The sequence below is a fragment of the Moschus berezovskii genome, chromosome 15, assembly GCF_049115385.1.
Source record: "Moschus berezovskii isolate FMDL1 chromosome 15, NW_MosBer_1.0, whole genome shotgun sequence".
NCBI classification, from domain to species: domain Eukaryota; kingdom Metazoa; phylum Chordata; class Mammalia; order Artiodactyla; family Moschidae; genus Moschus; species Moschus berezovskii.
In genome coordinates, this window is record NC_142474.1 from 22,365,236 (window position 1) to 22,389,124 (window position 23,889).

At 52.5% G+C, this 23,889-nt stretch overlaps 1 protein-coding gene across 1 annotated transcript in view; it reads left to right on the top strand.

Annotated features, from left to right (window-relative positions):
- Nucleotides 1-23,889, top strand: part of NOL4L (nucleolar protein 4 like) — a 131,976-nt gene that overhangs the window by 54,505 nt on the left and 53,582 nt on the right. Inside the window, exons 3-4 of the mRNA XM_055435415.2 lie at nucleotides 3,533-3,644; nucleotides 12,676-12,785. Coding sequence (XP_055291390.1) covers nucleotides 3,533-3,644; nucleotides 12,676-12,785 — 222 coding nt within the window. The remainder of the gene's footprint in view (nucleotides 1-3,532; nucleotides 3,645-12,675; nucleotides 12,786-23,889) is intronic.

A 23,889-nucleotide genomic window follows, 5' to 3' on the forward strand; every position in this document is an offset into this window, starting at 1 on the left:
TGTTCTACAAAGTTCCCTGAGCCCACATAGAGGACTAGTCTTTTTTCAAGGTGTGTTTCTGATATCTGTGCTTAGTCGCTCAGTCGTGTCTGACTCTTTGAGACCCCATGGACTGTAGCCCATCCTCTGTCCATGGGGATTCTCCAGGCAAGAATACCGGAGCAGGTTGCCATGCCCTCCTCCAGGCGATCTTCCCAACCCAGGGATCAATCCCAGGTCTCCCACATTGCAGGTGGATTCTTTTCCACCAGGAAAGCTGAAGAATACTGAAGTAGGTAGTCTGTCCCATCTCCAGGGGATCTTCTCGACCCAGGAATCGAACCGGGGTCTCCTGCATTACAGGTGGATTCTTTACCAGGGAAGCTTGTTTCTGATGTCTAATGAAAGTGAAAGTCACTCAGTCGTGTCTGACTGTTTGGACCCAGGCCAGAACTCTCCAAACCAGAATACTGAAGTGGGTAGTTGTTCTCTTCTCCAGTGGATCTTCCCAACCCAGGGATCGAACGCAGGTCTCCCACATTGCAGGTAGATTCTTTACCAGCTGAGCCACCAGGGAAGCCCTAATGTCTGCACCCACCTGAATCAGAGTGAGCCTTGTTGCTTCTTTCCTCTCTCCCGGGGTGCTGGAAGGCGAGGTCGGGCTCTGGAGCCCTGATCTGACTGCCCGGACCACTTTGGAGTTGGGGCCAGATGTGGTCAGCAGCTGCTCCAGGCCCACCACGTGCTAATCCGCCCGCAGGGCAGAAGGAGGATCTTGTAAAGTGGTGCAAATCCCCCCAATTGGCCTCATCTGTCTTTGTCGGCCTCTGAGTTGGGGAGTGAAAATGGGGCCTTGCAAGTCAGCGACTCTGCAAATAGCTTCTGCACTCCCTCCCAATGAAATCTCACTCAGCTTTTCCCAGTAAGAAAAATGTAAAAGGCAGATTCAGGTACCCGTCTCAACATCCAGGCTGGAGGCCTGAGAGCAAGGCAACAGTCTAGGGCTGGCGAGAGCTGCTGGGTGGGGATGGGCCCCTTCTTAAATGCAGCAGCTCTGTCTTTATCTGTGTCACGTTTCGGGCTTCAGGATAAGAGTCTATTTCCAGAACAGTGTCTGGAGCTCTAAAACTATCAGAAAACCACCATCCTGCTGACTAGGGCATCAGCTGTGATGATCCTCTGCGTCTCAGCTCACCCTGTGGTCCCGTGGCCTCGGGCATCTGTGCAGCCAAACAGAAACAGAGGTCCCATTTCTCACGTGGATGAGGCAGGAGCGTGAACCAAAAGATGCCCACAGGAGGTTGAAGGCCTCGGTGGGGGAAGGCATCCTCCTCCATTCGGGTCCCTACAGCAGCGCAGAGCTGGACATTTTACTGATGCCCCACGGGAGCTCTTAGCGAGGCTGCGGACCATCCAGCCACATAGGGCCCTCGGACAGCTCCAGGGGCTTCTCACCCACCTGCCTGGAGTTTGCCCCACCTGCCCTTCCATGGGATCCAGAGCCAGAACTTGTGCACCCAGGGCACCACCGCCCTGGGGCACTCCGGCCAGCCTCTGCATCTGCTGGGTCCCTGCTAAGGCCCAGGCCCCTGGGCACCTTCTGGTAACTGCCCCTGTATCCTCAGTGGGCCAGGCGGCAAACAGGGCCTCTGCTTATGCCACAGGCAGCCCTCAGCAGAGCAGCCCGGCCAGGAAGGCCCTCCCTGAGCCCTGTAGAATCTGTCTCTGCCCAGCGGTCAAAGAGCTCCATGCGTTGAAGTTGGGCTTTCCCCATGGTATCAACCTTTCTTCCTCTCCCAGCAGACTGCAACCCTCCTCCTCCATGTGCTCAGCTCAGCTCTTCTGAGGCCTGGCCCGGGATGCCCCAGCTCAGTTCCTTAGGAGGTCATCTGTTGGCCCAACTCAGCCTCAGCCCTCTGCCTGACCCAGAGGGCGTCCTTCCCTCTTCTCTTTAGTCCTATAGCTGTCAGCTCCACAACAGGACCCGTCCCTCCCAACCCCGTGGGCCCGAGAGGGACCTGCGACTTCCTGAGACTTCCAGGCGGCCCCAAGCTAGGGATAAAGATGTCCCCCGTGTGTGACAGGAGAGCCCCGTGTCTCCACCCTCATACCTTCCCATCCACCGGCTCTAATCGGAGAGCAGGGGTTTGCCCTTGTCCCTGACCTCCAGAGGAAGGCAATCAGACAAAGAATTTGGAAGGGAGATAACTCATCAAGGAGTCTGCCTGCTCCGCAGAGCATCAAATCAGCTGAGAAATAACAATTGTGTCACCAAAATTAACTCTGCATTTGCAGCCGGCCACCAGGCAGGACTGGCCCATGGAGCTCCACAGGCAGCAGAGCCCAAGCCTGTCCTCCGAGGGCCTGGCCACAGTGTGGGGGGCGCGGGGAAGGAGAGCCTGGCAACCCTTTTGAGTCCCCTCCTCTCTGCCCCACCCTGCCCCCCTTCCTGGCCACCGCAGAGATGGAGCAGGGCGCGTGTGCATCCCTAAGGAGCAGACCAGGTGCGTCCTGGAGAGCAGTGCACCCGCCTCCGCCCCATCCCCTGCTGTGGGCTGACCGGCGCCCTCGGCCAAGTTTCCCCGGCTGGGCTGCGGCGAGGATGGAGGAACGCTGGGGTGATGCTGCCCCTTAGTGGAGAGGAGCGAGACGGCCCGGGCTTTGGGAGATGTGTGAAACCTGCTACCGGGCAGCTGCCGGCTTCAGCCAGAGACCCTGGGCCCGAGAGGCGCCTCCGGCCCCTCAGGCAGCCAGACTAGGACCAGCCTGGTTTCTCCCAAAACCCAGGGCAGGAGGAAAGGACTGAGGTGCTGGGGCTACACCCCCGCCTTCTTCCTCAGTCCCCAACCCAGCCGCTTTCACCTTCCCTCCCACACTGCTGACTCTTTCTCCGTAGCTAGGGGAGGCCCTCTGGAGGCAGCTCTGGGGGTGACCTGGAGCTTCGGCTCTAGTCTGCACTATAATAAAGAGCTGTGTGACCTTAAGTGAATTGGTTCACTTCTCTGGGCCTTGTGACCTTGCCTGGAACATGCGGCTCCCTGAGAGCCTGTCCAGTTTGAGGCATTTCACAGCTCTCTTGGGTCTGTGAATAGATCAAGGAATGGCCTGTAGAGCGCTGGGCTCTGTTTACAGGCCCGCGGCCGGTAGATTTATAAATGGGGCTCAGTTTATCCTTCGCTAAGAGTGGGAGTTGTCTCCTCCTACCCTAGAGCAGTGTTTCTCAACTCATTCTTCAGTAGCAGTGATGAGATGACCTGAGAGGAATATTCCCAATTTATGAGAACACAGGTTATAGACTAGATGATGTTTCAGTGTTTTGCTTTTATAATTTTTAAGCTTCTTTAATTTAAAATTCTAAAACTACTGGTTTTCTGCGAAAGTACTGACTCATTTCTATGGCTGAGACTCTTAAGACATCTTCCTCTTGCTCCTCAAATCCTGCCCTTCCTGGCAAGGGCCAAGTGCCGGCCATCAAAGCAGAGCCCTTGGTGACCCGGTGAGCAAGCTGCCTCCGCACGGATCCACGTAACAGCCAGCCTCCTCTCTCCCCCAGATCGCGGAGACCTACGCCTTCCTTCCACGGGAGGCCGTGACCCGGTTCCTGATGAGCTGCACGGAGTGTCAGAAGAGGATGCACTTTAATTCCAACGGCCTGGAGCCCAAAGGTAGGGGAGCAGGTGGTCATGCTGGAGGCCTAGGGGAGGCTGTGCAGGGGAGGGGCTCTCCCCTAGAAGGGCCTGCCCTTTGCTGGCAGGGACAGAAAAGTGCACGACCAGCAGCTGTCACAATTCCCAGGGGCCAGTGTGGGTCCATGGAGCTGCCCAGAGAGCCTCATTTTAGGTTTGGTTTGTTGTTTTCTTCTTAACTTTTTTTAAATGTCAAGTTTCACTTAAAAACCAACAGTACATTCCTATTGCCCTTCAAGACTCTCTTCTCCCACCGAGGTTACAGACGGAAATGGCCACCTCGCCCCATTTCCTAAACTCTGCAGTCCTTGCCACCCAGGTCTTCCCGCCACCCCCCCCCCGACCCCGGCAGTGTCCATGTGGATCTGGTCTCACTGACTGGACTGTGCCCTCCCTGGGGACAGGAGCACACCCCTTGCTGCATGCACCTTTCTACCCTACAGCCACCCTCCTGCCATTAGTAGTAGGCCTCCCTAAGTGTTTGTGCCCTGCCCTCTACCCTGAGGGCACACCCAGGAGTTCTGTGGGGATTGGTTAGAATTGAAAATGCCCAGAGGGACTTTCTTGGTGGTCCCCTGGTAAGACACCGCACTTGCACTGCACAGGGCACAAGTTCAATCCCTAGTCAGGGAACTAAGATCCCGCATGCCACACAGTGAAGCCAAAAAATGGGGAAAAAAAGAGAAAATGCCCAGAGTATGTGTGATCAGTCCAGGCTGGTCCCTTAGACAGACATACGTGTTCTCCAGCTCTTCCCTGCAAGGACCCCCACCTCAGTCCCCCCAAAGCTTCAACCTGAACATCCCAGAGGCCTCCCTCCAGTAAGTCTGGGCCATCTGTTCAAAGGTGGCTTTGGCAGCATTACGTTTGGCTGGTGTGACTTATCAGGGCTGCTAGGCACCAGGCCTGCAAAGGGTGCTGAGGTCGGTGGGTGTTGGGGTGTTTGCCTGAGGATGGGAACAGAAGGGTGAGCCACCTCCTCAGGTGGTGCCCCGGTGGCATCTACCAAATGTGGTGAAAACCAACAGCGCCGCCCAGCCACAGCAGGGCGTTGGAACACAGACGCCAGTGGGGTTTTCCTCCCGGCTGGTAGTTCGGTCGCTCAGCCATGTCTGAGTCTTTGCAGCCCCGTGGCCTGCAGTGCGCCAGGCTTCCCTGTCCTTCACTGTTTCCCAGAATTTGCTCAAACTCATGTCCACTGAGTCAATGATGCCGTCCAACCATCTCATCCTCTTGTCGTCCCCTTCTCCTCTTGCTTTCGATCTTTCCCAGCATCAGAGTCTTTTTCCTGGCTGGTAGTTGGTCCCTGATGCGACTTTGGACAGCAGCCACTTCACAAACCCAGAGGCTTTCCTGTCCTTGGGGGCCATTAGGCCACAGCCACTTCACTGAGTTCATTGGATGGCCGCTGATGTATGAGGGACAGGAGTTAATGTAGTTCATCCCTCATAAGTGCTGGGTTCCTGGTTTAAGAGCTAGGGGTGCCAGGGCCGCACTGAGTGCTTTCGAATCTGAGCTCTGCCACTCAGTAACCATGTGTCCTGAACAAGTGACCTCACCTCTCTCAGCCTAAGTTTCCTCATCTGTGAAATGGAGTTAATAACAGCACCTACCTGGCAGCGGGAGAGAGGGGCAGGGTCCTGATGAAATTTGAGAGTTAAACCCTGTACCTAGGGCAGGGCTGCCGCACAGGACTAGGGAACCAAGGCTGTGGCAGTTATTGTGATAATGCCCGAGGCCTGAGGGAGGCCCCCTGCCCCACATGGCCTGGCCCCAGCTCAGCAGCTGCAACCCCTGTGCTAAGACAGCCCCCTGGGCACCTGCCGCTGAGCTACGAGACTTTCCCTGCCGTCCTCCCCACCCTGCCCGGGTCTGCGTCCCAGGGGCCCAGGCCCTGGTGGTAGCTGCACTGTCCCTGCCCACCCATCTGCTTCTCCCCTCCTGTGCTGCCCTTATCGTTTCCATAGCAACTGGCAAAGTCAGACACAGAACCTGGGGGAACAGAGGCGGCCAGGAGGGACTGTTTGTGGGCTGCTCTGGGGTGTCTGCAGGCTCCGTCTGTTCTGCTGCCTTCTCCCTGCTGGTGTGGAGGACGGTCCTCATGTCCAGCTTCATGGGTTCTGTGCTGGAACCTCTGTGTCCAGGGGCTCCAGCAGGAAGAGGGCAGGCAGAGTAAGTCTGCGCTCTGCCCATCCTTGCCTGTCCTCAGGCCGAATGCCACTCCCCTGTCCCCAGGAGTGGAGCTGCCCACACGCAGGGAAAGGAGGAGAGCCAGAGGCGGCATGGCCTCAGTGTCTCAGAAGGTGGGCTTGGGGTCAGGCAGTCTGGGTGTGCTGCCCTGTTCCCTGCTGTGTGTCCCTCAGCAGGTTTCAAGAACCTCTCTGAACATCAGCTGCTCATAACAGCTGCTGCGATCCTGAGAGGTGTCTGTCCTGGCTCACAGCTGAGGAGAGGAGGCACAGAGGGTGCGGTGATATCACTTGTCCAAGGTCCCCCAGAAAGCAGGAGAACTTGCCTTCCCATCAGCAAACGGGAGTGACACTTCTCTCTCAGGGTTTTCAGGAGGATGAAGTTGAATTGAACGAGCCCATTCTGTAGGGTGCTTGGTGCGACTGGTGCCTGGGAAACATCACTCGTGATGTGCTTATCCCCACTCCACCCGGTGTTCTTGTCCCAGCCAAACACAAGGCTGCCAGCTTCCCGGTGTCCCACGAAGAGACACACAGTCACTCACCTAGGCAAGCACCCACAGCCTGGCCGCTGGGCCGAAGGGTTTCTAGAGGCTGCTAGTGGAGAGCCTTAGAGGCTGAAAGGCTCTGCTGTCTGCTCAATAGTCAGAGGCATTGGTGCCTGGACCCCTGTCATCAGTTGGCGGGTCCTCCCATCTCCTACCCCAGCTGAGAGCGTGGAGACGCTGTCTCTGCCCACCAAGCTGGCCTCGCTGAATGTGGTCAGCTGCACCGACTGCTCTTTCACAGGCACCCCTGCTCTGCTCTGCTCTGCTCTGCCAGCCTTCCCTTCTCCGGGAAGTCAGAGCCTGTGCCTGGCCCCAGAGGCTGGCCCCAGGTTCCTGTCCCAGGAAGGTGGGGCGGGAGGGGGACACAGAGCAGGATGGAGCGTTCTTGAGGGGCGGCTGGGAGGGCGCCTTGCTTCCTGGCCTCGTGTTAGAAAGAAAGAAAGGAAGCAGAGCAGCCTCCCCTGCTCAGTGGTGGTTTGTCCCGGGCGGGGGCGAGAAGGGGACAGAGGTGGTGGTGGGGGTGTGCTGGACAGTCCCATGCCCTCCCCCAGCTCCAGGAACACAAACAAAGGAGGCTGCGAGGATCAGGAAGTCTGAGGATGGGAAATTCCAGGGCTTCCCAGCTCCACCGGCCCCTGAGCGAGTCTGGGCGGAGGGGGAGGCAAAGATCAGAGCCGGGTGTGCCCTGGCCCAAGCCCTGGGCCCCTGTGGAGAGGGGCTTCGGGAGAGGGCACATCTCACTTTTCTTTGACGTGACAAAATGTTGTTTGCGTGGCTGCAGACGAGGAGTTAGCAGCGGGCAGCGCCGGTTATCCTGCAAAGGGTCCCTCCTCAGCCAGAGCCGTCCACTCAGGTGGTGGCACCCCTGCAGTGGTTTTCAACCCCTCCCTGCCTGGCCGCTCCAGAGCCCCCTACTTCCTGTCCTGCCCCACGTGACCCCATTCCGGTTCGTTCTTCTGCCCCTGCAGCCTCTCCTGTGCTGGCCTGCCCTCTCTCACCTCTCTCACTCCCTGTGTAATCTGGGGAGGTGGCCTCATCTGTAAACTGGGGGGTATTAACACGAGCACCCACCTCACGCAGTGCTTGGGAGCCTCACGCAGGAGGGTCTGCGTGGAGCCCTGGCAGGGCTCAGTAGCCATCGTCCGAGTGACTGAACAGAAGTCCTGTTGAAATACCCACTCCACAAAGCTGCCTGGACCTATGCCAGTGGCCCTGGAGCTCTTCCTCCTTGGAGCACTAATGGACTGGCCATCAGTCCCGCCCTGCTGGGCCCAGGAGCCGGCCCTGTGCCCTTCCCCCCACCATCCCCACCATGAATGCACACTCTTCCGTGCTCCTTGAAGACTTACTGACCTATTGATTCCCTTCCCTGGAAGAGAGGGTTTTTTTTTTTTTTTTTCATCACCTTCTAAGCCAGCCCCAGGCCTAGGATCTCTAGTTCCAAATCTGAACCCCGTGGCCGGTTGGCTGGTCCCACGTTTCCTCTGCGCCAGGCCTTTATTGCACACACATCCTTCACTCCCCCCAGCCCTGACCCTGAGAGCTCTTGCCCTGGCACCCAGAAACCATGGTGTCTCTGGACTGAGGAGTTCTTCCATTCCCCGTGGGTGGCAACTCAAGAGAATTTGCCACCCTGTGCTCCACCCGGAGGATCTGGGCCACCTCCTCAGCTGGAGTTTGCGTTGATTGGCCCGGTCACTGAGGCCCAGCTGTGGTCAGCGCCCGGCTTGGCCTGGGGAGAGCCTCTGCATCACAGGCTCTTTTCAACAGCCTGTAAAGCTCGGTCTAGCGCTGGGGCGGAGAAGGCAATGGCAAGCTACTCCAGTACTCTTGCCTAGAAAATCCCATGGATGGAGGAGCCTGGTAGGCTGCAGTCTGTGGGGTTGCTAAGGGTCGGACACGACTGAGTGACTTCACTTTCACTTTCACACATTGGAGAAGGAAATGGCAACCCACTCCAGTGTCCTTGCCTGGAGAATCCCAGGGATGGGGGAGCCCGGTGGGCTGCCGTCAGTGGGGTCGCACAGAGTCGGACACGACTGAAGTGACTTAGCAGCAGCAGCAGCGCTGGGGCTGGTTTCAGGTTTCCTTGGCAAAAAGGTGTGGAAACATTTCTTCGGGTGATTCCTCTGCCTCCTCACCAACCCCCTAAGGGGTTATTTCGGCTCCATGACCCTTACTAGCTCTGAACTCACCGGTGGTCTCTCAGGTTCCTTGCAGTGGCTCAGGCGTGGCCCCTGTGTTTATTGACCATGGCAGGGACCTGGCCCATCCAGCAGAACCCGGGGAAGCTGCTTCTTCCTCGTTCATGGGTTCATCTTCGCTCATCCCCGACCTCCCCACGTGAGCACGTGACTCCAGGGAGCCCCCACTGGTCCTGTTCCTTAGCTCCTTCCTATAAGTCTATGTATGTGGTGCTTATCACCCCCAGAACCATGCAGCTCCCTCGCTGCCAAAAACCTGCCTGCCTGTCTCTTGGCTGCGGTGTGGCGCAAGCCCTGACCTCCCACAGCCAGCTCCCTGGCGCGTTCCCTCCCCGGGAATGTCTCCCGCCTGCCAAGGTCCTGCCTCCCTGACAGAGCCCTCACTTCTGGAACTGCGGACGCAAGCATTTCACAGCACATGGATCTCTGATGGATTCGCCTGTGTGCCCAGGGTGTCCTGCTCCCCACCCCGGCCCGCTGACGAGGGCATACAACCTCCTCTTCCTGAGCTCTCCTGGCTCACCTCTGGGCCCCGGAAGCAGTTTCTGAACTGGGGACATGCTGCAGAGGGCACGGGCCAAGGAAGACCCCTTCTCCCACTTCTCAAGAGCACCTTCCCAGCCATTGTGGGTTTTTCCCTGCCCTAAACTAAGCTGAACCTTGGCTTTAAAATTTTTCTTTTTATTTGTTTTTATATTTTTAATATTACTTTTATTTTTTCTGACCCTGCTGCCAGGCGCAAAGGATCTTAGTTCCCAGACCAGGAATGGAACCCTCACCCGCTGCGTAGAAGTGCAGAGTCTTAACCACTGGACTGCCAGGGAAGGCCCTGTTTTTTTTTTTTCTTTGTTCTTAAGTTACCTCTTTGTAAGGATTCACGGCATTTCAGGCAGGACATGGGTGACCATTGGTAAAGGAACACAGTGTCCAGCCTCCAAGGGCAACGAAACGCAGAAGACCTCGCCACGTCACCTGATGAAGTCTTCATCTGAGGCTCTGACCGGGGACTCTTAGGGTGGGGGGCCCTTCTCACGTACCACGTTGTCCAGCAGTTTCTCAGCGGACAGCCTTGTCTCTGAGGAAACAACATGCAAATGGCCGCATTCTCTGTCTGAAGACCCTCACTCCAAAACAGGAACCACGGCTCTTTCGAATGACATCGTCTCAGTGTGGCTGTGGGGTCTGCCGCACACAGCGCCTCCAGCCTCATGGAGCTACGGGGGTTGAGGGTGAGGGGGTGGGCAGGTCCCAGTGTGCCCACCCCCGGTTGAAGAGGTCAGGTCTGCGTAGATGGTGGGGCGGCAAGAAGAAGAGAACCCACAATCACAAAAATGAATTCTGGTTTCCCCACAGCACTGGGCGTCCGTGCTGGTGGGGCCAGTGTGTGCTGTGTCAGAAAAGCCCTCTGCCACAGATCCAGGAGGGGCTCCCTTAATAGAAGGAAAGGTTTGGCCCATTTTTCAAGCCAGTTCCTGAGACTCCCTGTTAGTGAGTCCTGGAAGAACGAACATTTCTGCATATGACAACATGACTTTCAAAAACTCAACGAAGGATTCCTTTGGTGGTCCAGCGGTTAGGACTCAGCGCTTCCACTGCAGGGGACTGGATTCGATCCCTGGTCTGGGAACTAAACTCCTTCTACAAGCTGCACAGCGCGGCCACATTTTTTTTTTCTTTTTCTAAAATAAAAAGCATAACGAAGCTCTGCGTTTTTATGAAACTTGATAGAAAATGTTATTCAACCAGTACAGTCACCAGAGGGGCATCACCTCAAGATGTGTGGACCCTGTTCTCTGCAGGGGTGTTCTATCCTCGCCAAGCAGAAACTGCCCTGGTGCCCCCTGGCTAGTTTTGCCCTCTTGTTTGCAGGAGCCGTTTTTCTTTATTGTGATAAAACATAACGTAAAACTTGCCATTTTAATACATTTTAAGTGTACAACTCAGTGGCATTATAGTTATAGTCACTGCCCAGCAGTCATCACTACCATCTATTTTCCAAAACTTTTCATCCTGCCAAACAGAACCTGCAGCCCCGTGAAGCAGTAACTTCCCATCCCCAGATGCCCTGGCCCTGGTAGCCCCTCTTCTACTTTCTGTCTGTCTGTGTGAACATGCCTGTTCCAGCTGTCCCATCCACATGGAATCACCCACTGTTTGTCCCGTGGCGTCTGGCGTCTCTCACTCAGCAATGTTTTCAAGGTTGTGGGGGCCTGCTGGCCTGGGCTCTGGCTTTGAGTGGCAGCTTCAGCAGATCCCTGCCTTCCTCCAACTCGCCGGTCACCGGCTTCCCTCCAGCCCGTCCTGGGCGTGGTGCCAGTGGCGGCAAGCAGACTTCAGCTCACTTCTCACTCCACTCCAACCCCAGCCCACAGATAGAACTAGGCACCAAGGAGGACTTGGGTCAAAGGCCTGGCACCCTTGGAGACTGGGGGAGGAAGCAGCCAGAAAACAGGTAACGACAATGACTCCCCGGACAGAGGGTGAAGCCAGGTCAAGTGACTAAATGACGAAATGAGGCCCTGCTTTGTGTGACGGGTCCCAGCAGGTGTCTCCAGGGTTTCCAGCTTGGTCACAGCAGGAGACATCTGAAGGGGATGCTGGACTGGGAAGAGTGGCAATGGGCTTCCCTTGAATCATGCTTCCCGTCTTGTTGACTTACTCCTGCTCCATTGCAGTCACTCCTAAATGGCACCCATAGTGGCACCTAAGATGCATAACACAGTGGCAGGCTGTATCCACTGCAGGAGCCTTTGCAGACAGCAACGTGACCAGACATTTTCAAGAGTCATTGAGTAGGGACTTGCCAGTGGTTAAGACTCCACGCTTCCAGTGCAGGAGATGTGGGTTCGATCCTTGTTCTATAACTAACTTGTCCTAACTAAGATCCTTTGTTCTAAGATCCTACATGGGATCTAAGATCCTCCGGGTGAGGTCAAGGAAAAACAAAAAAAGTTGTTAAATATTCCTATCATTTGACCCATGAATTCCATGTTTTGGAATCTGGTCTAAAAAGGAAACGATCGCAAATACAGACCAGTATTCACATACAGAGATGTTTCCAGCAGTGTTTATAAGTAGCCCCTGATAGCAAATAGCCTAAGTAGCCAATCGTAAGGGAATAACTTATGGAACGTACGATAAAACAATACAGGAATATAAAAATTATATTTGCAAAGCAAAACGAGATTTTTGATGGTAGAGGAAATGCCTATGACAAAATGTTAAGCAAAAAAAAAAAAAGGTTTCAAAGCAGACTGTTATTCTCGGTATGCATTATGATATCAAGTATGTAAAAAAGAAATCACAGAGGAAAAAATAAACAGAAGCATATGCCAAGCTGCTTGGTGCAATTATGGACTTTTTTTTTTTTTCCTTTACATCTTTCCACACTTTGCAAATGCTCTACAAAAGGAATATGCGTTACTTTGATGTTCAGGACAAGAAAGCAATAAAAGGGAGGAACAATGCTCCTCTCCATGTGATTAAAGAGGAACTAGAATTTGGGTGGACTGGAAGCCTGGCCAAGACCCATGAGCCAGGTGGTCCCTGATGGCTTCAGGGAGGATGCTGTGGGCGGTGAGGGTCAGCGTGGGGCAGTGTGGCATGTGAGTGAGCTTAGACCAGCGTAGGAAACTTACATATTTGACTTCAAGGGTCTGGCAAGCATCATCGCTGAGTGCAAGTGTGCAGGGCAATAGAAACGGGTGGACACTGCAGCAGAACAGAGCCCTCGAGCCCTGTCTGAAAGGAGAGGCTCAGCTGCAGTGGGTGTTTGCCATGTGAGAGTGAGGGCCCTGTGTGGCCAGACCTTCCATTTTTCAAAGAAGCCAGAAATCCCCAATTTTCAACTGTGAACTCTTACTAAACACGGTCACTTAGTTGAGAAACACTGTCAGCACCATGCAGTCCACATCCACGGGACGGATACAGTGGGCGCTCCATGAGTCAGAGACCTCCTGCCCACCTGGCCTCTGCCCCGGGCCGCGTGTTGGGTTCCCCCCGTGGGTGCCAGGCTGCTGGCAGCCCACCGCACAGGCTGAAAGGGGCTTCCTTTTCTTCTCTCCACCAGAAAATGAGCCTCCGTCTCCTCTGGTCTCCGGGATCATCGATTACAACATGCCCCTCACCTCCACGTACCTGAAGCAGATGAAGTTGCGCGTGATGAATTCCCAGGAGCAGGTGAGGCATCCATCCCCCTCACCCCACCTGGAGGTGTCCTAACTTGCCTGGATGTGGTTAGCCTTTCCGAGATGTGGGGCCACAGCCTGTGTAAACACACTGGAAACCAAAGAGGCCCTTATCTGGTTATCTGGGCCGGGCAGTCCGAGCTGAGAGGAGGGAAGGAACGCGTTCCTAGTGAGAAGGTCTGCTGGGCAGACCGCCCTGCCAGGTCTTCAGGGAAACTTTCCTGAAGGGCAGGGGCAAGGGGGTGGAAGTGGGGGTGGTGAAAGCTGTTGACCTTGGCTCTCGGCTTGCCCTTGCCCTGCTCTGCCCTTTGTCTGCTGTGCCACTCGTCTCCTTTCCCTGGGGTGGTGAGAGGGAGGCCACACCTGCCTGTAGCTTCTGCCACTCTTGGAGACCAGGCGGGCAGGGGGGTGTGTGTGTAGCCCAGGGTGAGATAAGGCCCTGCCCGCACCCTCTGCACCCCCGGGCTGCCCAGGACTCCCCAGCTGTGGATTGCCCAGGGCTGTCAGGCACCATGGAGACAGGCTGTGAAAAGAAAACTGCTCCTGCCCACCGCAGGAGCCCACCTTCTAGCCCTTTCTTTGCAAGGCGAGTAGCCTTACAGTCTTTCAGAGAAGGACTGGGTGAGCGCCACGCCCTCCCCGACCACTGCCCCAGCCCAGAGCCAGCACGTCTCAGCCCCTGCTTCAGGCGTTCTCGTCAGCTGTGACGTGTGAACCTGCGGATCTTTGAGGCCCATAGGGGAGTGGGTTGTTTTCTCCTCCGTTAGGAGTCTGACTTCCAGCCCTGGGTACGTGCCATCTGGGATGTGGCTGAGTGTGTGTCCGCCGAGGAAGGTGGCAGCTCCGCTGTCGGCTCTGAGGGGATGTAGCTGGAGGTGCTCGGGGAGCATCTGGGGCTGGTCTGAGCATCTGGGCTGTTTGGCTTGCGCTCTGCATTGCCCTGAGGAGGAGGTGTGGTGGCCTCCTGTCCCTACAGCCTCGAAAGGTCGAGTGAAGTGAGCTGGGCTCTGGGTGGTGGAGTCGTTTGTGTCTCTCCCGTCTTTTCATGTGAGACATTCTCTTTGCTATGACGGTCGTATCCCTAAGAAACTTCATGGACTCGCAAACCAGTATCAGTGGGGATAATGGTGTCGGGTTTTCCACTCAAAACCGCAAAGTTGTTTTGTGCAGAAAATGCCAGTTATAAGGGTGTTGCTCTAACAGAAGTAACATTTATAAAATCTAAGCACCGGTACACGGGTTGTAGCACAAAGGCACTCAAACAGCCAAACAGCAGGAGTTCGGCCCCGCGGCTTTTCTTTTCCCCACAAAATGGCGCTTGATCCCAGTTCAGCGCCAGAACCAGTAGTGGTCAGTGCACCCACACTGGGGTCCCTCACTAATGGATCTTGGTATGTTTCATCTGGTTATACAAATTCCTGCTGTCTCTGGGGCACTAAGGGTTTTCCTGGGTGGTGCTAGTGGTACTGAACCTGCCTACCAGTGCTGGAGAGGTAAGAGGCGTAGGTTCCATCCCTGGGTCGGAAAGATCCCTGGGTCGGGAAGATCCCCGGGAGGAGGGCATGGCAGCCTACTCCAGTATTCTTGCCTGGAGAACTCCATACACAGAGGAGCCTGGCGGGTTACAGTCCATAGGGACGCAGAGTTGGACACGACTGAAGTGACTTAGAATGCATGAACCCAAGGGGCGTTAAAACTGGAGTGTGTGTGTGCGTGTGTGTTAGTTGCTCAGTCGTGTCCAGCTCTTTGTGACCCCATGGACTGTAGCCTGCCAGGTTCCTCCATCCATGGGATTCTCCAGGCAAGAATACTGGAGTGGGTTGCCATTTCCTTCTCCAGGGATCTTCCCGACCCAGGGATCAAGCCTGGGTCTACTGTATTGCAGGCAGATTCATTACTGTCTGAGCCACCAGGGAAGCTGGTTAAGTGCATCGACAAGGATTCAGTCGTTTAACAAATATTTAGGGAGCCCTACTCCAAGAGCCAGGCCCTAGGGATGACCAAAGACAGCACCATTCCCAGCTCTTCTTATGATCTGGAGGGAGACAGACACTAATAAAAAAATCACACACAAGTGCTAAGCTCATAGCAGGCAGCAGAGTTGGGGGGAGAGATTAACCAGCATCATGGGTACAGCTGTGACAAGTGCCAGGCCGGAGACATGTGGTGCCATGAGTAGTTAGATGGGCATGATGGGGGGACCAACACAGGGGTCAGGAAGGTTTGCCTCAGAAGAGGATGCTTGAGCTGAGTTAGATCTTCAGGGAAGAGAGCACCAGTCTGAGGAAACAGCTCGTGCAAAGGCCCTGTGGCTTGAGGGAGGACAATTTGAGAGGCTGGTGTGGCTGGTGCAGAGAGTGTGAGCAGTCCTGAAGCTGAAGACAAGCAGGAGAAGCACAGCATCGGGCACGTCAGCACTTTGAGCACTTTTTATTTATTTGTTTATTTATGGCTGCTCTGCGTCTTCGTTGCTGCACATGGGCTTTCTCCAGTTGTGACATGTGGGCTTCTTACTGTGGTGGCTGCTCTTGTTGCAGAGCACGGGCTCTAGAGCACAGGCTCAGTAGTTGGGGCACACAGGCTTCTGGAATTTTCCCTGACCAGGGGTGGAACCTGTGTCCCCTGCATTGGCAGGCAGATTCTTTTTTTTTAATTTAATTATTATTTTTTTAACACTAAGAACATTTTGTATTGGGGTGTAGCTGATTAACAATGTGATAGTTTCAGGTGAACAGCAAAGGGGCTCAGCCATACATATGTATCCATTTGCCCGCAAACCCCACTCCCGTCCAGGCTGGCACAAAACACTGAGCAGAATTCCCTATGCTCTCCAGTAGGTCTTTGTTGCTCTCCGTTTTAAATATAGCCAGCAGTGTGTACAGGACATTCCCGAAGTTCCTAACTGTCCCTTCCCACCCCCCACCCCCAGCAAGCATGAGTTCGTCTCCTCAGTCTGTGAGTCTCTTTCTGTTCTGTAAGTAAGTTTATTTATATCATTTCCTTTTACATTCCACGTATAACGGATGGCATGTGATATTTCTCCTTCGCTGTCTGGCTCACTTCACTCATTTTGACACTCTAGGTCCATTCATGTTGCTGCACGTGGCCTTATTTCGTTCTTTTTAATGGCCGAGTAATACTCCACTGTGCACACGCACCACGCCTTCTTTATCCATGCCTCTGTTGATGGACATTTAGGTTGCTTCCACGTCTTGGCTCTTGTAAGCAGCGCTGCAGTGAACATTGGGGCGCATGGATCTTTTCGCGCCATGTTTTTCTCTGAATATATGACAGGTGGATTCTCAACCACTGGACCACCAAGGAAGTCCAGCATGTAAGCACTTTCTGGTCGTCTGTGAATGAACGGAAGTTCATGGATAAGTCACCCTGGTGAGGTTCAGGCTACCCTGATAGAGAAGGAGTGTGGGAGGTGTTTGTCCCCAGGGAGTTGGGGCTGAAGCTGAGATTGAGGTGGCCTGCGTTGACAGTGGAGTTGACTGTGTCTTCACCTCCATTCCTGGTTTCTCAAATGGGGGCCCTCTGAATGTCCCTGACCTTCTCCAGTGTGTGGTAGAAGGTAAAAATGCAGACCTTCCTTGCACACCCCTGGCAGGAGAGGCGGTGTGTGCGAGGAGGCCCTTCCACCTGGGGCCCTCCAGCTGTCAGCCTCCCGCCTTGCACGCGCTGCAGTGAGCGCTTAAGGCCTCAGCCTTTCAACCAGCTCCGTGATCCCGGTTCAATAGCCAGGCACGTGGTAAAACAAGAAGTCACGCTGCTCACCGGTTTATTTATCTGCAGCAGCAAGGAAGGGCCAAGGACCCAGGTGTCTTTGATTTTTCAGCTTGAGTTGAAAACTAAAAATACACTTACTTGAATTGGTAGCTTCTTTCCTGTAGTGAAAATGTAGCTTCCCTAGTGGCTTAGACGACTCAGACCATAAGGAATCTGCCTGCAGTTCAGGAGACCCAGGTTTGATCCCTGAGTCGGGAATATCCCCTGGAGAAGGGAATGGCAACCCACTCCAGTATTCTCGCCTGGAGAACCCCGTGGACAGAGGAGCCTAGCAGGCTACAGCCTGTGGGTTTGCAAAGAGTCGGACATGACTAGGCCGCTAACACTTCCTGTAGTGATGTCAGAGCAGGGCTCCCCTTTGAGTGGGCGAATGGCTCCCTGTCCCAGTGCAGCACGGGTCTGGCTCTGCTGCTGTCAAACACCATGTCCCAAGACAACGTTCTGGGAGCAGTTTCATTCCCTGCAGCATCCCTCTGACACCGAACGGCCTGCCAGCAGAACACGCCTCTAGTGTCTGCACATCATTCATGAAGGCTGGAATGGAAGAGAAACCCAATGGTAAATAACTGCAGCTGGGATAAATGATATTTTATGAATGCTGAACAAAGCTCTACATCTAAAATCTCTGAGTGAGAAGAACTTAAGAATTCATTTTTTCCCAGCATTAGGTATCCAGGAGACGCGACAACAGTAAGCAAGTAGGACATTTTCCCCTCCCTCAGCTTTGAGCAGACAATGAACAGGTGGTGGGGTTTGTTTGTGAACTGGACAGAACCATGTTACCTTTGTCCAGTTGTGTTGGATTAATGTGCTGAGAAATGGGTCTTTCTCTGCAGAGGATATTAGGTAATGTGAAAATCTAATAATCTTGTGTATGTGCTGAAGTCACTTCACTCATGTCCAACTCTTTGCCACCCCGTGGACTGTAGCCTGCTAGGCTGCTCTGTCCATAGGATTCTCCAAGCAAGAATAATAGAGCGGGTTGCCATTACCTCCTTCAGGGGATCTTCCCAACCTAGAGATCGAACTCATGTCTCTTACATCTCCTGCATTGGCCGGGGGGTTCTTTACCGCTAGTGTCACCTGGGAATTCCAATAATAATGTTCACAGGAACAAAACAGATTATTGACGTCTGATCCAATGCAGTGAGTATTTATTATGGTGTCTCAACATGCAAGACATTTAGGTCCACCCTCCCGGGACCGCCATCCTAAGACACAAGACCCCCCACAAGCTGTCATTTTGGTGGCCACGTAAAGCTGAAAATAGGCAAGGGGCACCCGATAAAGTCAGGTTTTTTCCCCTTATTTGGGAAAGCATCATGAAGATATACAGCTGAAATCACATTTAGTTTTACTGATGACGAATGAATTTTCTTGTAGGGGGCCAGGTGTGAAGATCTCATGAGATGTGGACTGTCATGAAGAATATTCCAAAGCATTCTTCTGATAAGATGGGGTCCCAGGGAGGGGTGCAGGCCACATTCATAAGGCCAGAGGTGGCCAGCAAGTGCACCCCCAGCCGCTGATCTTTCAAATTCCCTTTCAGCGCTGTGTGCAAGATGTACCAAGGGGAGTGTTAGGATCTCTTCATGTAGACACTGGTTTTGTTTTCTGTCTCATTTTATTCTATTTTTCATACTTAAAAAAAATTACAGAAATACACCTGTCCTCCGTCACCAAAAAACAAAAGCATGGTGATAAAAATCACCATCCTCCCACCACCCAGGCCACTGAATATTTTGGTGTCCAGCCTTCCAGACTGTTGAATAGAAAAGGGAATTATCCTGTATGTACCATTTTACAACCCGCTTTGCTTTCCTGTATTATTCAGTCTCTTTACTCTCCAAGCCTTGATGTTTCCACCTACTAGATAAGCTGATCTTATAATTCTCTTGTCACTCACTCATTCCTCACCCATATCCCCCCATCCATCTATCCATCCATCCATCAGGCACCTGAGCTGGCAGGTGCTAAGGAGACAGTGGTGAACAGTCTCTCTGCCCTGCTGTCTTTCACAGTCCAGTGAAGGAGACAAGGAAAATAAAAATCAACATTCTGGGGTCTGTAGGAAGCGCTTAGAGGTGAAACAGAGGAGGGACAGGGAAGCAGAGTGGATGCAGTTTCAGGCACCTGTTCTGTGTCCAGCTCTTTACAAACATCACCCCTCACCATCCCAGCTCAACAGGGTCACATTATCATCCTCATCTTGCTGGTTTTGTAGCTGAGGCTCAAGAAGTTTCTGTATTTGCTCAAGGTCACACAACCGCTAACATGAACTGCAACTCAGATCTTTTCCATCCAAACCTGTGCCCCTGCCACAGCCACAAGCCCTACTTCTCCATGGACCTCTTGGACGAGGGTGTTCTCCTTAGAATCCGAGGCGGTGGGTCACCTGGGTCCCGAGCTGCGGATCCCTGGCAGGGCTGGTGGAGAGAAAAAACCTCCTTGGCAGAGACTCTGGCAGAGCAGGCAGAGAGCTTTGTTTGGCTTGGGAACTGGGAGCCGCCTGAAATAGATGAAGCTTAAGGAAATGTGGGAAGGAGGGATTTGGTAGGGGGCCTGGGTGGGGTGGAGGTCTCCCCCTGCCTTGTGAATGCCCAGTTACCTGCTGGGGTACAGGTAGAATTTGATATCCATTTTATAGGGGATATGAACCTGATCTTTCCTAGGATCACAGTGTTTGAACCAAGACCCCATTGTAGAAATCAGATCCAGATCCCAAGGAGAAAGACAAATCATGTGTTCCTTCCCCGACACACACTTGCATTTTATGGAAGCAGAGACTGGGACCCCGGGAGGCTTAGCAACTTCCCCAGGGCAACCCCTGGCCACCCTCCCTCCCCAACTCCTTGCTCCTTTCAGAGCAGGAAGCCTGTCAGCACCTTCCTTCGCCTCCCACCTCCCTCTCTTCAATTCTTGGAGCAGCACTAATGTCCCGCTAATGGTTTTAATGGTTCTCCCAGCAGTGTGTGAAGCGGTGCAGTGCTCCATTGTTTAAACCCGCGTGATGGAGGCTTTTATTTGTCTCCATTAACCTCTGCCTCCCTCTCCTCGGCAGCTCTCCCCTGGCCCAGAGTTTTCCTTGGGTCTTGGAGGTTGGGGAAGGAAGGGCAGACTTCCCTCCCCGACCCCCCAGATGTGGGGCCTGCAGGGTAGTCCCTGCCCAGAGACCCAGGGGGTCCCCCAGAGATCTGGCCCTCCTGCTCCTTTCAGGAGGTGGTGAGGAGCAGCACTGTTCTCAGCCAAGATTCCCACCCACCCACCAAAGAGCCTGGAGCTGACAGTACCAGTTCTACTACCTACCAGCTGTGTAACTTGGAGCCAATCATTTCACCTCTCCAAGCGCCTTTTTCCTCCTCCTGTTGTTGTTTAGTTGCTCAGTCACGTCCCAGCCTCAAGGACTGTAGCCCGCTGGATCCTCTGTCCTTGGGAATTCCCAGGCAAGAATATTGGAGTGGGTTGCCATTTCCTTCTCCAGGGGATCTTCCCGACCCAGGGATCAAACTCGAGTCTCCTGCTTGACAGGTGGATTCTTTACCATCTGAGCAACCAGAGAAGCCCTTTTCTCCTGTTATTTGAGAGTAATAACAGTATAATAATAGTACACCTCATTGATTTAGCCCAAGAGTTAAATGACACAAAGCACACAGTGCTTAGAACAGCACTGGGGCACCTTGTAAGCACAGAGGAAGCCTCAGTGACCTCTGCTGCTGTTGATGGTAATCTTATTATGCAACCTTGGTTCAGTAGACACAGTGAAGGACCTTGTCCAAGATCATTCTTGGGCCACAAAGATGAATAAGACAGCATAGCTGGTCTCCAGGAGCTCTTCTTAGTAGATAGGACAAGACAGTAGCCATGGAACTGTAATCCAGGATAAGAAAACAGAAACAGGAAGGGACCAGGAACCTGCCAGGCAGTTCAGGGGACACTCACTTATTTTAAAATGAGATTTGGACCAGCCCAGAAGGTCCAGGTGAGGGCTGCTGAGGGATAACAGCTTTAGGAGGACCCAGGCTGGGGAAGGCCAGAGCCAATTTGGGAAAAGGGGGAGAAGGAAGAAGAAAGAGGAGGCAAAGGGACTCAACACACATGCCTCTTAGAAGGGAGGTCAGGAGACAGCCCTTTCCCCAGTCAGCACCGGGAGCCAGACGAGGACTGGGGGCAGGAAATGAGCACATTCAGCGTGTGAAACTTTCTCAGGTTCCCATCTTCCTTAATGGAGAGGGAAACAAGCCCACTCTGAAAAACTCTCGACATTCACTTTCTTAATTGTAGCAAAATGTGAAATTTGCTATTTTAATCATTTTTAAGTGTATAGTTCAGTGGCATCAAGTACATTCATGATGTTATGCAGTCTTACCCCTATTTCCAAAATTTTTCATCACCCCAAACAGAAACTCTGTAACTATTAAGCAATAATTCCCCATTCCTCCACCCCCAGGCCTTGGTAACCACTGTTTCACTTTCTAAATTTGACTGTCCAAGTACCTATTTTAAGTGGAATCACATTATTTGTCCTTCTGTGTCTGGCTCATTTCATTTAGCATGTTGTTTCCAAGGCTTATCCATGTTGCAGCATGTGTGAAAACCACATTCCTTTTTTATGGCTGCATACTATTCCATTGTATAAATAGACCACATTGTTGTTTTCCATTCATCTGTTGGTGGCCATTGAGGACTCAGGGAGAGAATGAGCAGATCCCTGTTTTAATCCCTCCCTGTCCTACAGCCTGGTCTAAAAGATTAGAAAAGTAAATGTGGCTAGCTCCACAGTGGAAACAACCCAATGGCCAGCCTTCTTCCTGCTCAGAAGGGCCCCCCAAAATGGGCAGACCCAGAGAAGAAGCACAGTTGGGTCACAGTGAGATCCTGTCACTTACTTAAACAGTGCTTGACTCGCAGGACTTTCACCTGTGGGAAACCTGCAAATGCTGACTCTGCATCCAGATTTAATAGCTTGATGACAGCCTCCCCTAGTGGCTCAGTGGTAAAGAATGTGCCTGCCAATGTAGGAGACGTGGGTTCAATCCCTGGTCCTCAAAGATCCCACGTGCCATGGAGCAACTAAGCCCGTGTGCCACAGCTATTGAGCCTAGCCCATGCACCGAAACTACAGTAGCCCCAGCTCTCTACAACTAGAGAAAAGCCTGTGCAGCCGTGAAGACCCAGCACAGCCAAAAATAAATAAGTAAAGTTATATATAAACTCGATGGCAACAATGATCTCCTTCCCCATCCTCAGGCTGCCCCGAAGCCCAGGCAGGGTGTGAGCTCAAAAGAGAAATAGAATGGAAACTTTGCCATGTCCAAGGATTTAATAGTCTCTTTAGGAAGTAGCAGTTCTAATGTGTTTCTTTTGTTCTTCTTTTTTTAATAGTAAAAACTTTTATATTTAGAATTAGCCAGCTAGACTCAGTTTAGGTGATCCCAATTTTGTTGGCAACATCCAAACCATCATAGTCAGGGGCCAGCTGTACATAAGCCTTCTTCCCTCCATTAGGCCCGATCAGGGTGTTGATCTTGGCCATGTCAGTGTCATAGAGCTTCTTCACAGCCTGGTGCTTGTTTTTGGCCTTGGCATCCACAGTGAACCTGGTGTGTTGTTATCCTCTGCCTTATTCATGGCTGACTTGGTGTGAGGGGAAACTTGATGATGGCACAGTGGTCAAGCTTGTTTCTCCTAGGGGTGCTCTTCTGAGGATATTTGGGCTGCCTTCTGAACTGCAGTGTTTGGGGCTGTCAGAAGTTGGGTCATGTCCAGATCTTTTTTGTTTGGCTGTGGACACCTTTCATCACTACTTTCATTGCCTTTAAAGTCTTTCCTTTGGCTTCAGCTTCAGGAGGGGCAGGGGCTTCCTTTACCTTCGACACCATCTTCTTGAAAAAGCTGATGTATTTCTTGAAAATTAAGCAACAATCTTCGCAAAATAAAAACAGAATGTAGAACTTTTAAATAGGCTAGAGAAAAATAACAGAACCAAAGAAAGTGATTAAAGCAGCCAAAGCAAGAGTAAATAAATGAAGGAATAAAAGAAGAAGCAGTCAAAAAGAGTTATAATAAATGGAAAATATAGAGAAACTAACAGGAGCAAGATCAAACACTAGTAAATCACAATAAATGTAAATGGGTTAAGTTCCACCAGAGACAGTCAAAGATGTTCAAATGAGGTTTTTTAATGGTAAAATCCTTTGGGTGTTCATAAAAGACTTTTTTTAATGACTAAAAAAAAGAAGATGAAAACATAGGAAAGAGAGGGGAAGTACTATTAATGTCAAACAAGTTCAAGGCAAAAAAAAATTTTTAATAGGGCAAAGTGAGATAGTTTATGCTGATTGAAAGCACAGTTTCCCAATAAGATTTCAGAGCCTCTTGACTTTGGAGGTCTGCCCTTGGGGAGGTTGAGACCTCTTAACCTCAGAGGTCTGCCTTGTGCGGAGGTGAAGGAAGACCATAGGTCCTATGAGTAACTTGGGCTTCACTGTGAAAGGCTGCATGTTTCTTTCCCAGCCGTCAGCATCTTCCTATCATCATTCTCTTCACTTCACCCTTGCATTTTTAATTTTTTAATCTATTTTTTATTTGAAGGATACTTGCTTTATAGCACCTTTGCATTTTTTTGCTGCTATCTTGCTGTAGCCACTTCTCTTGACCAGTATTTTCATACTTTGAGCATCAGTGTCTACTCTGTATAAATCAACATAGAGTAATATGAGGGGTGGACCCTGTGGGACTTTGAGAATGTTGAATCTGCTGCCTTCACTGCCTGTGTTTAGTCCGTCTCCTCCTCTCCTCACTGAGCTCACCCACTGAGATATGCTGGGGCCGCTCTCTCAGTTCCCATCCTTTGCCTTCTTCCCAACTCCAGGCCTTCCTGGTCCACAGCTGACTTCCTTCTCAACTAGAGTTCCATTTCTTGCTTTCCTCTCTCAGACATTCCCCTCCGGCCTCCAGGATCAGCCCCCACTGTTACTTTTATGGAGCTGAGTCAAGGGGGCCGGGCTTTCCCCCATGAGAACCCAAGAAAGGCCTGGAATGCCACTGGCTCCATTTTCAAAATCTGAGAAGCTGCAGCACAAACCTTTTCCCATCTCCGAAAGTCCCTGGCACTGCAGAAGGTTTGTACTGCGGCGAGAAAAACAAAAAGCCACTGAAATACTGACCTTGACCAAGGCTGCAGTTTGGATTTCTGCGGGCAAAGAATGATCCTTGGCACATTGCTGCTGTGAGAAGATGTGCGAGGGTAGCGGCTGTTCTCCGGTTCTGCCCTGTGCCCCTTGGTCCCTCCCGCATAACCCCAG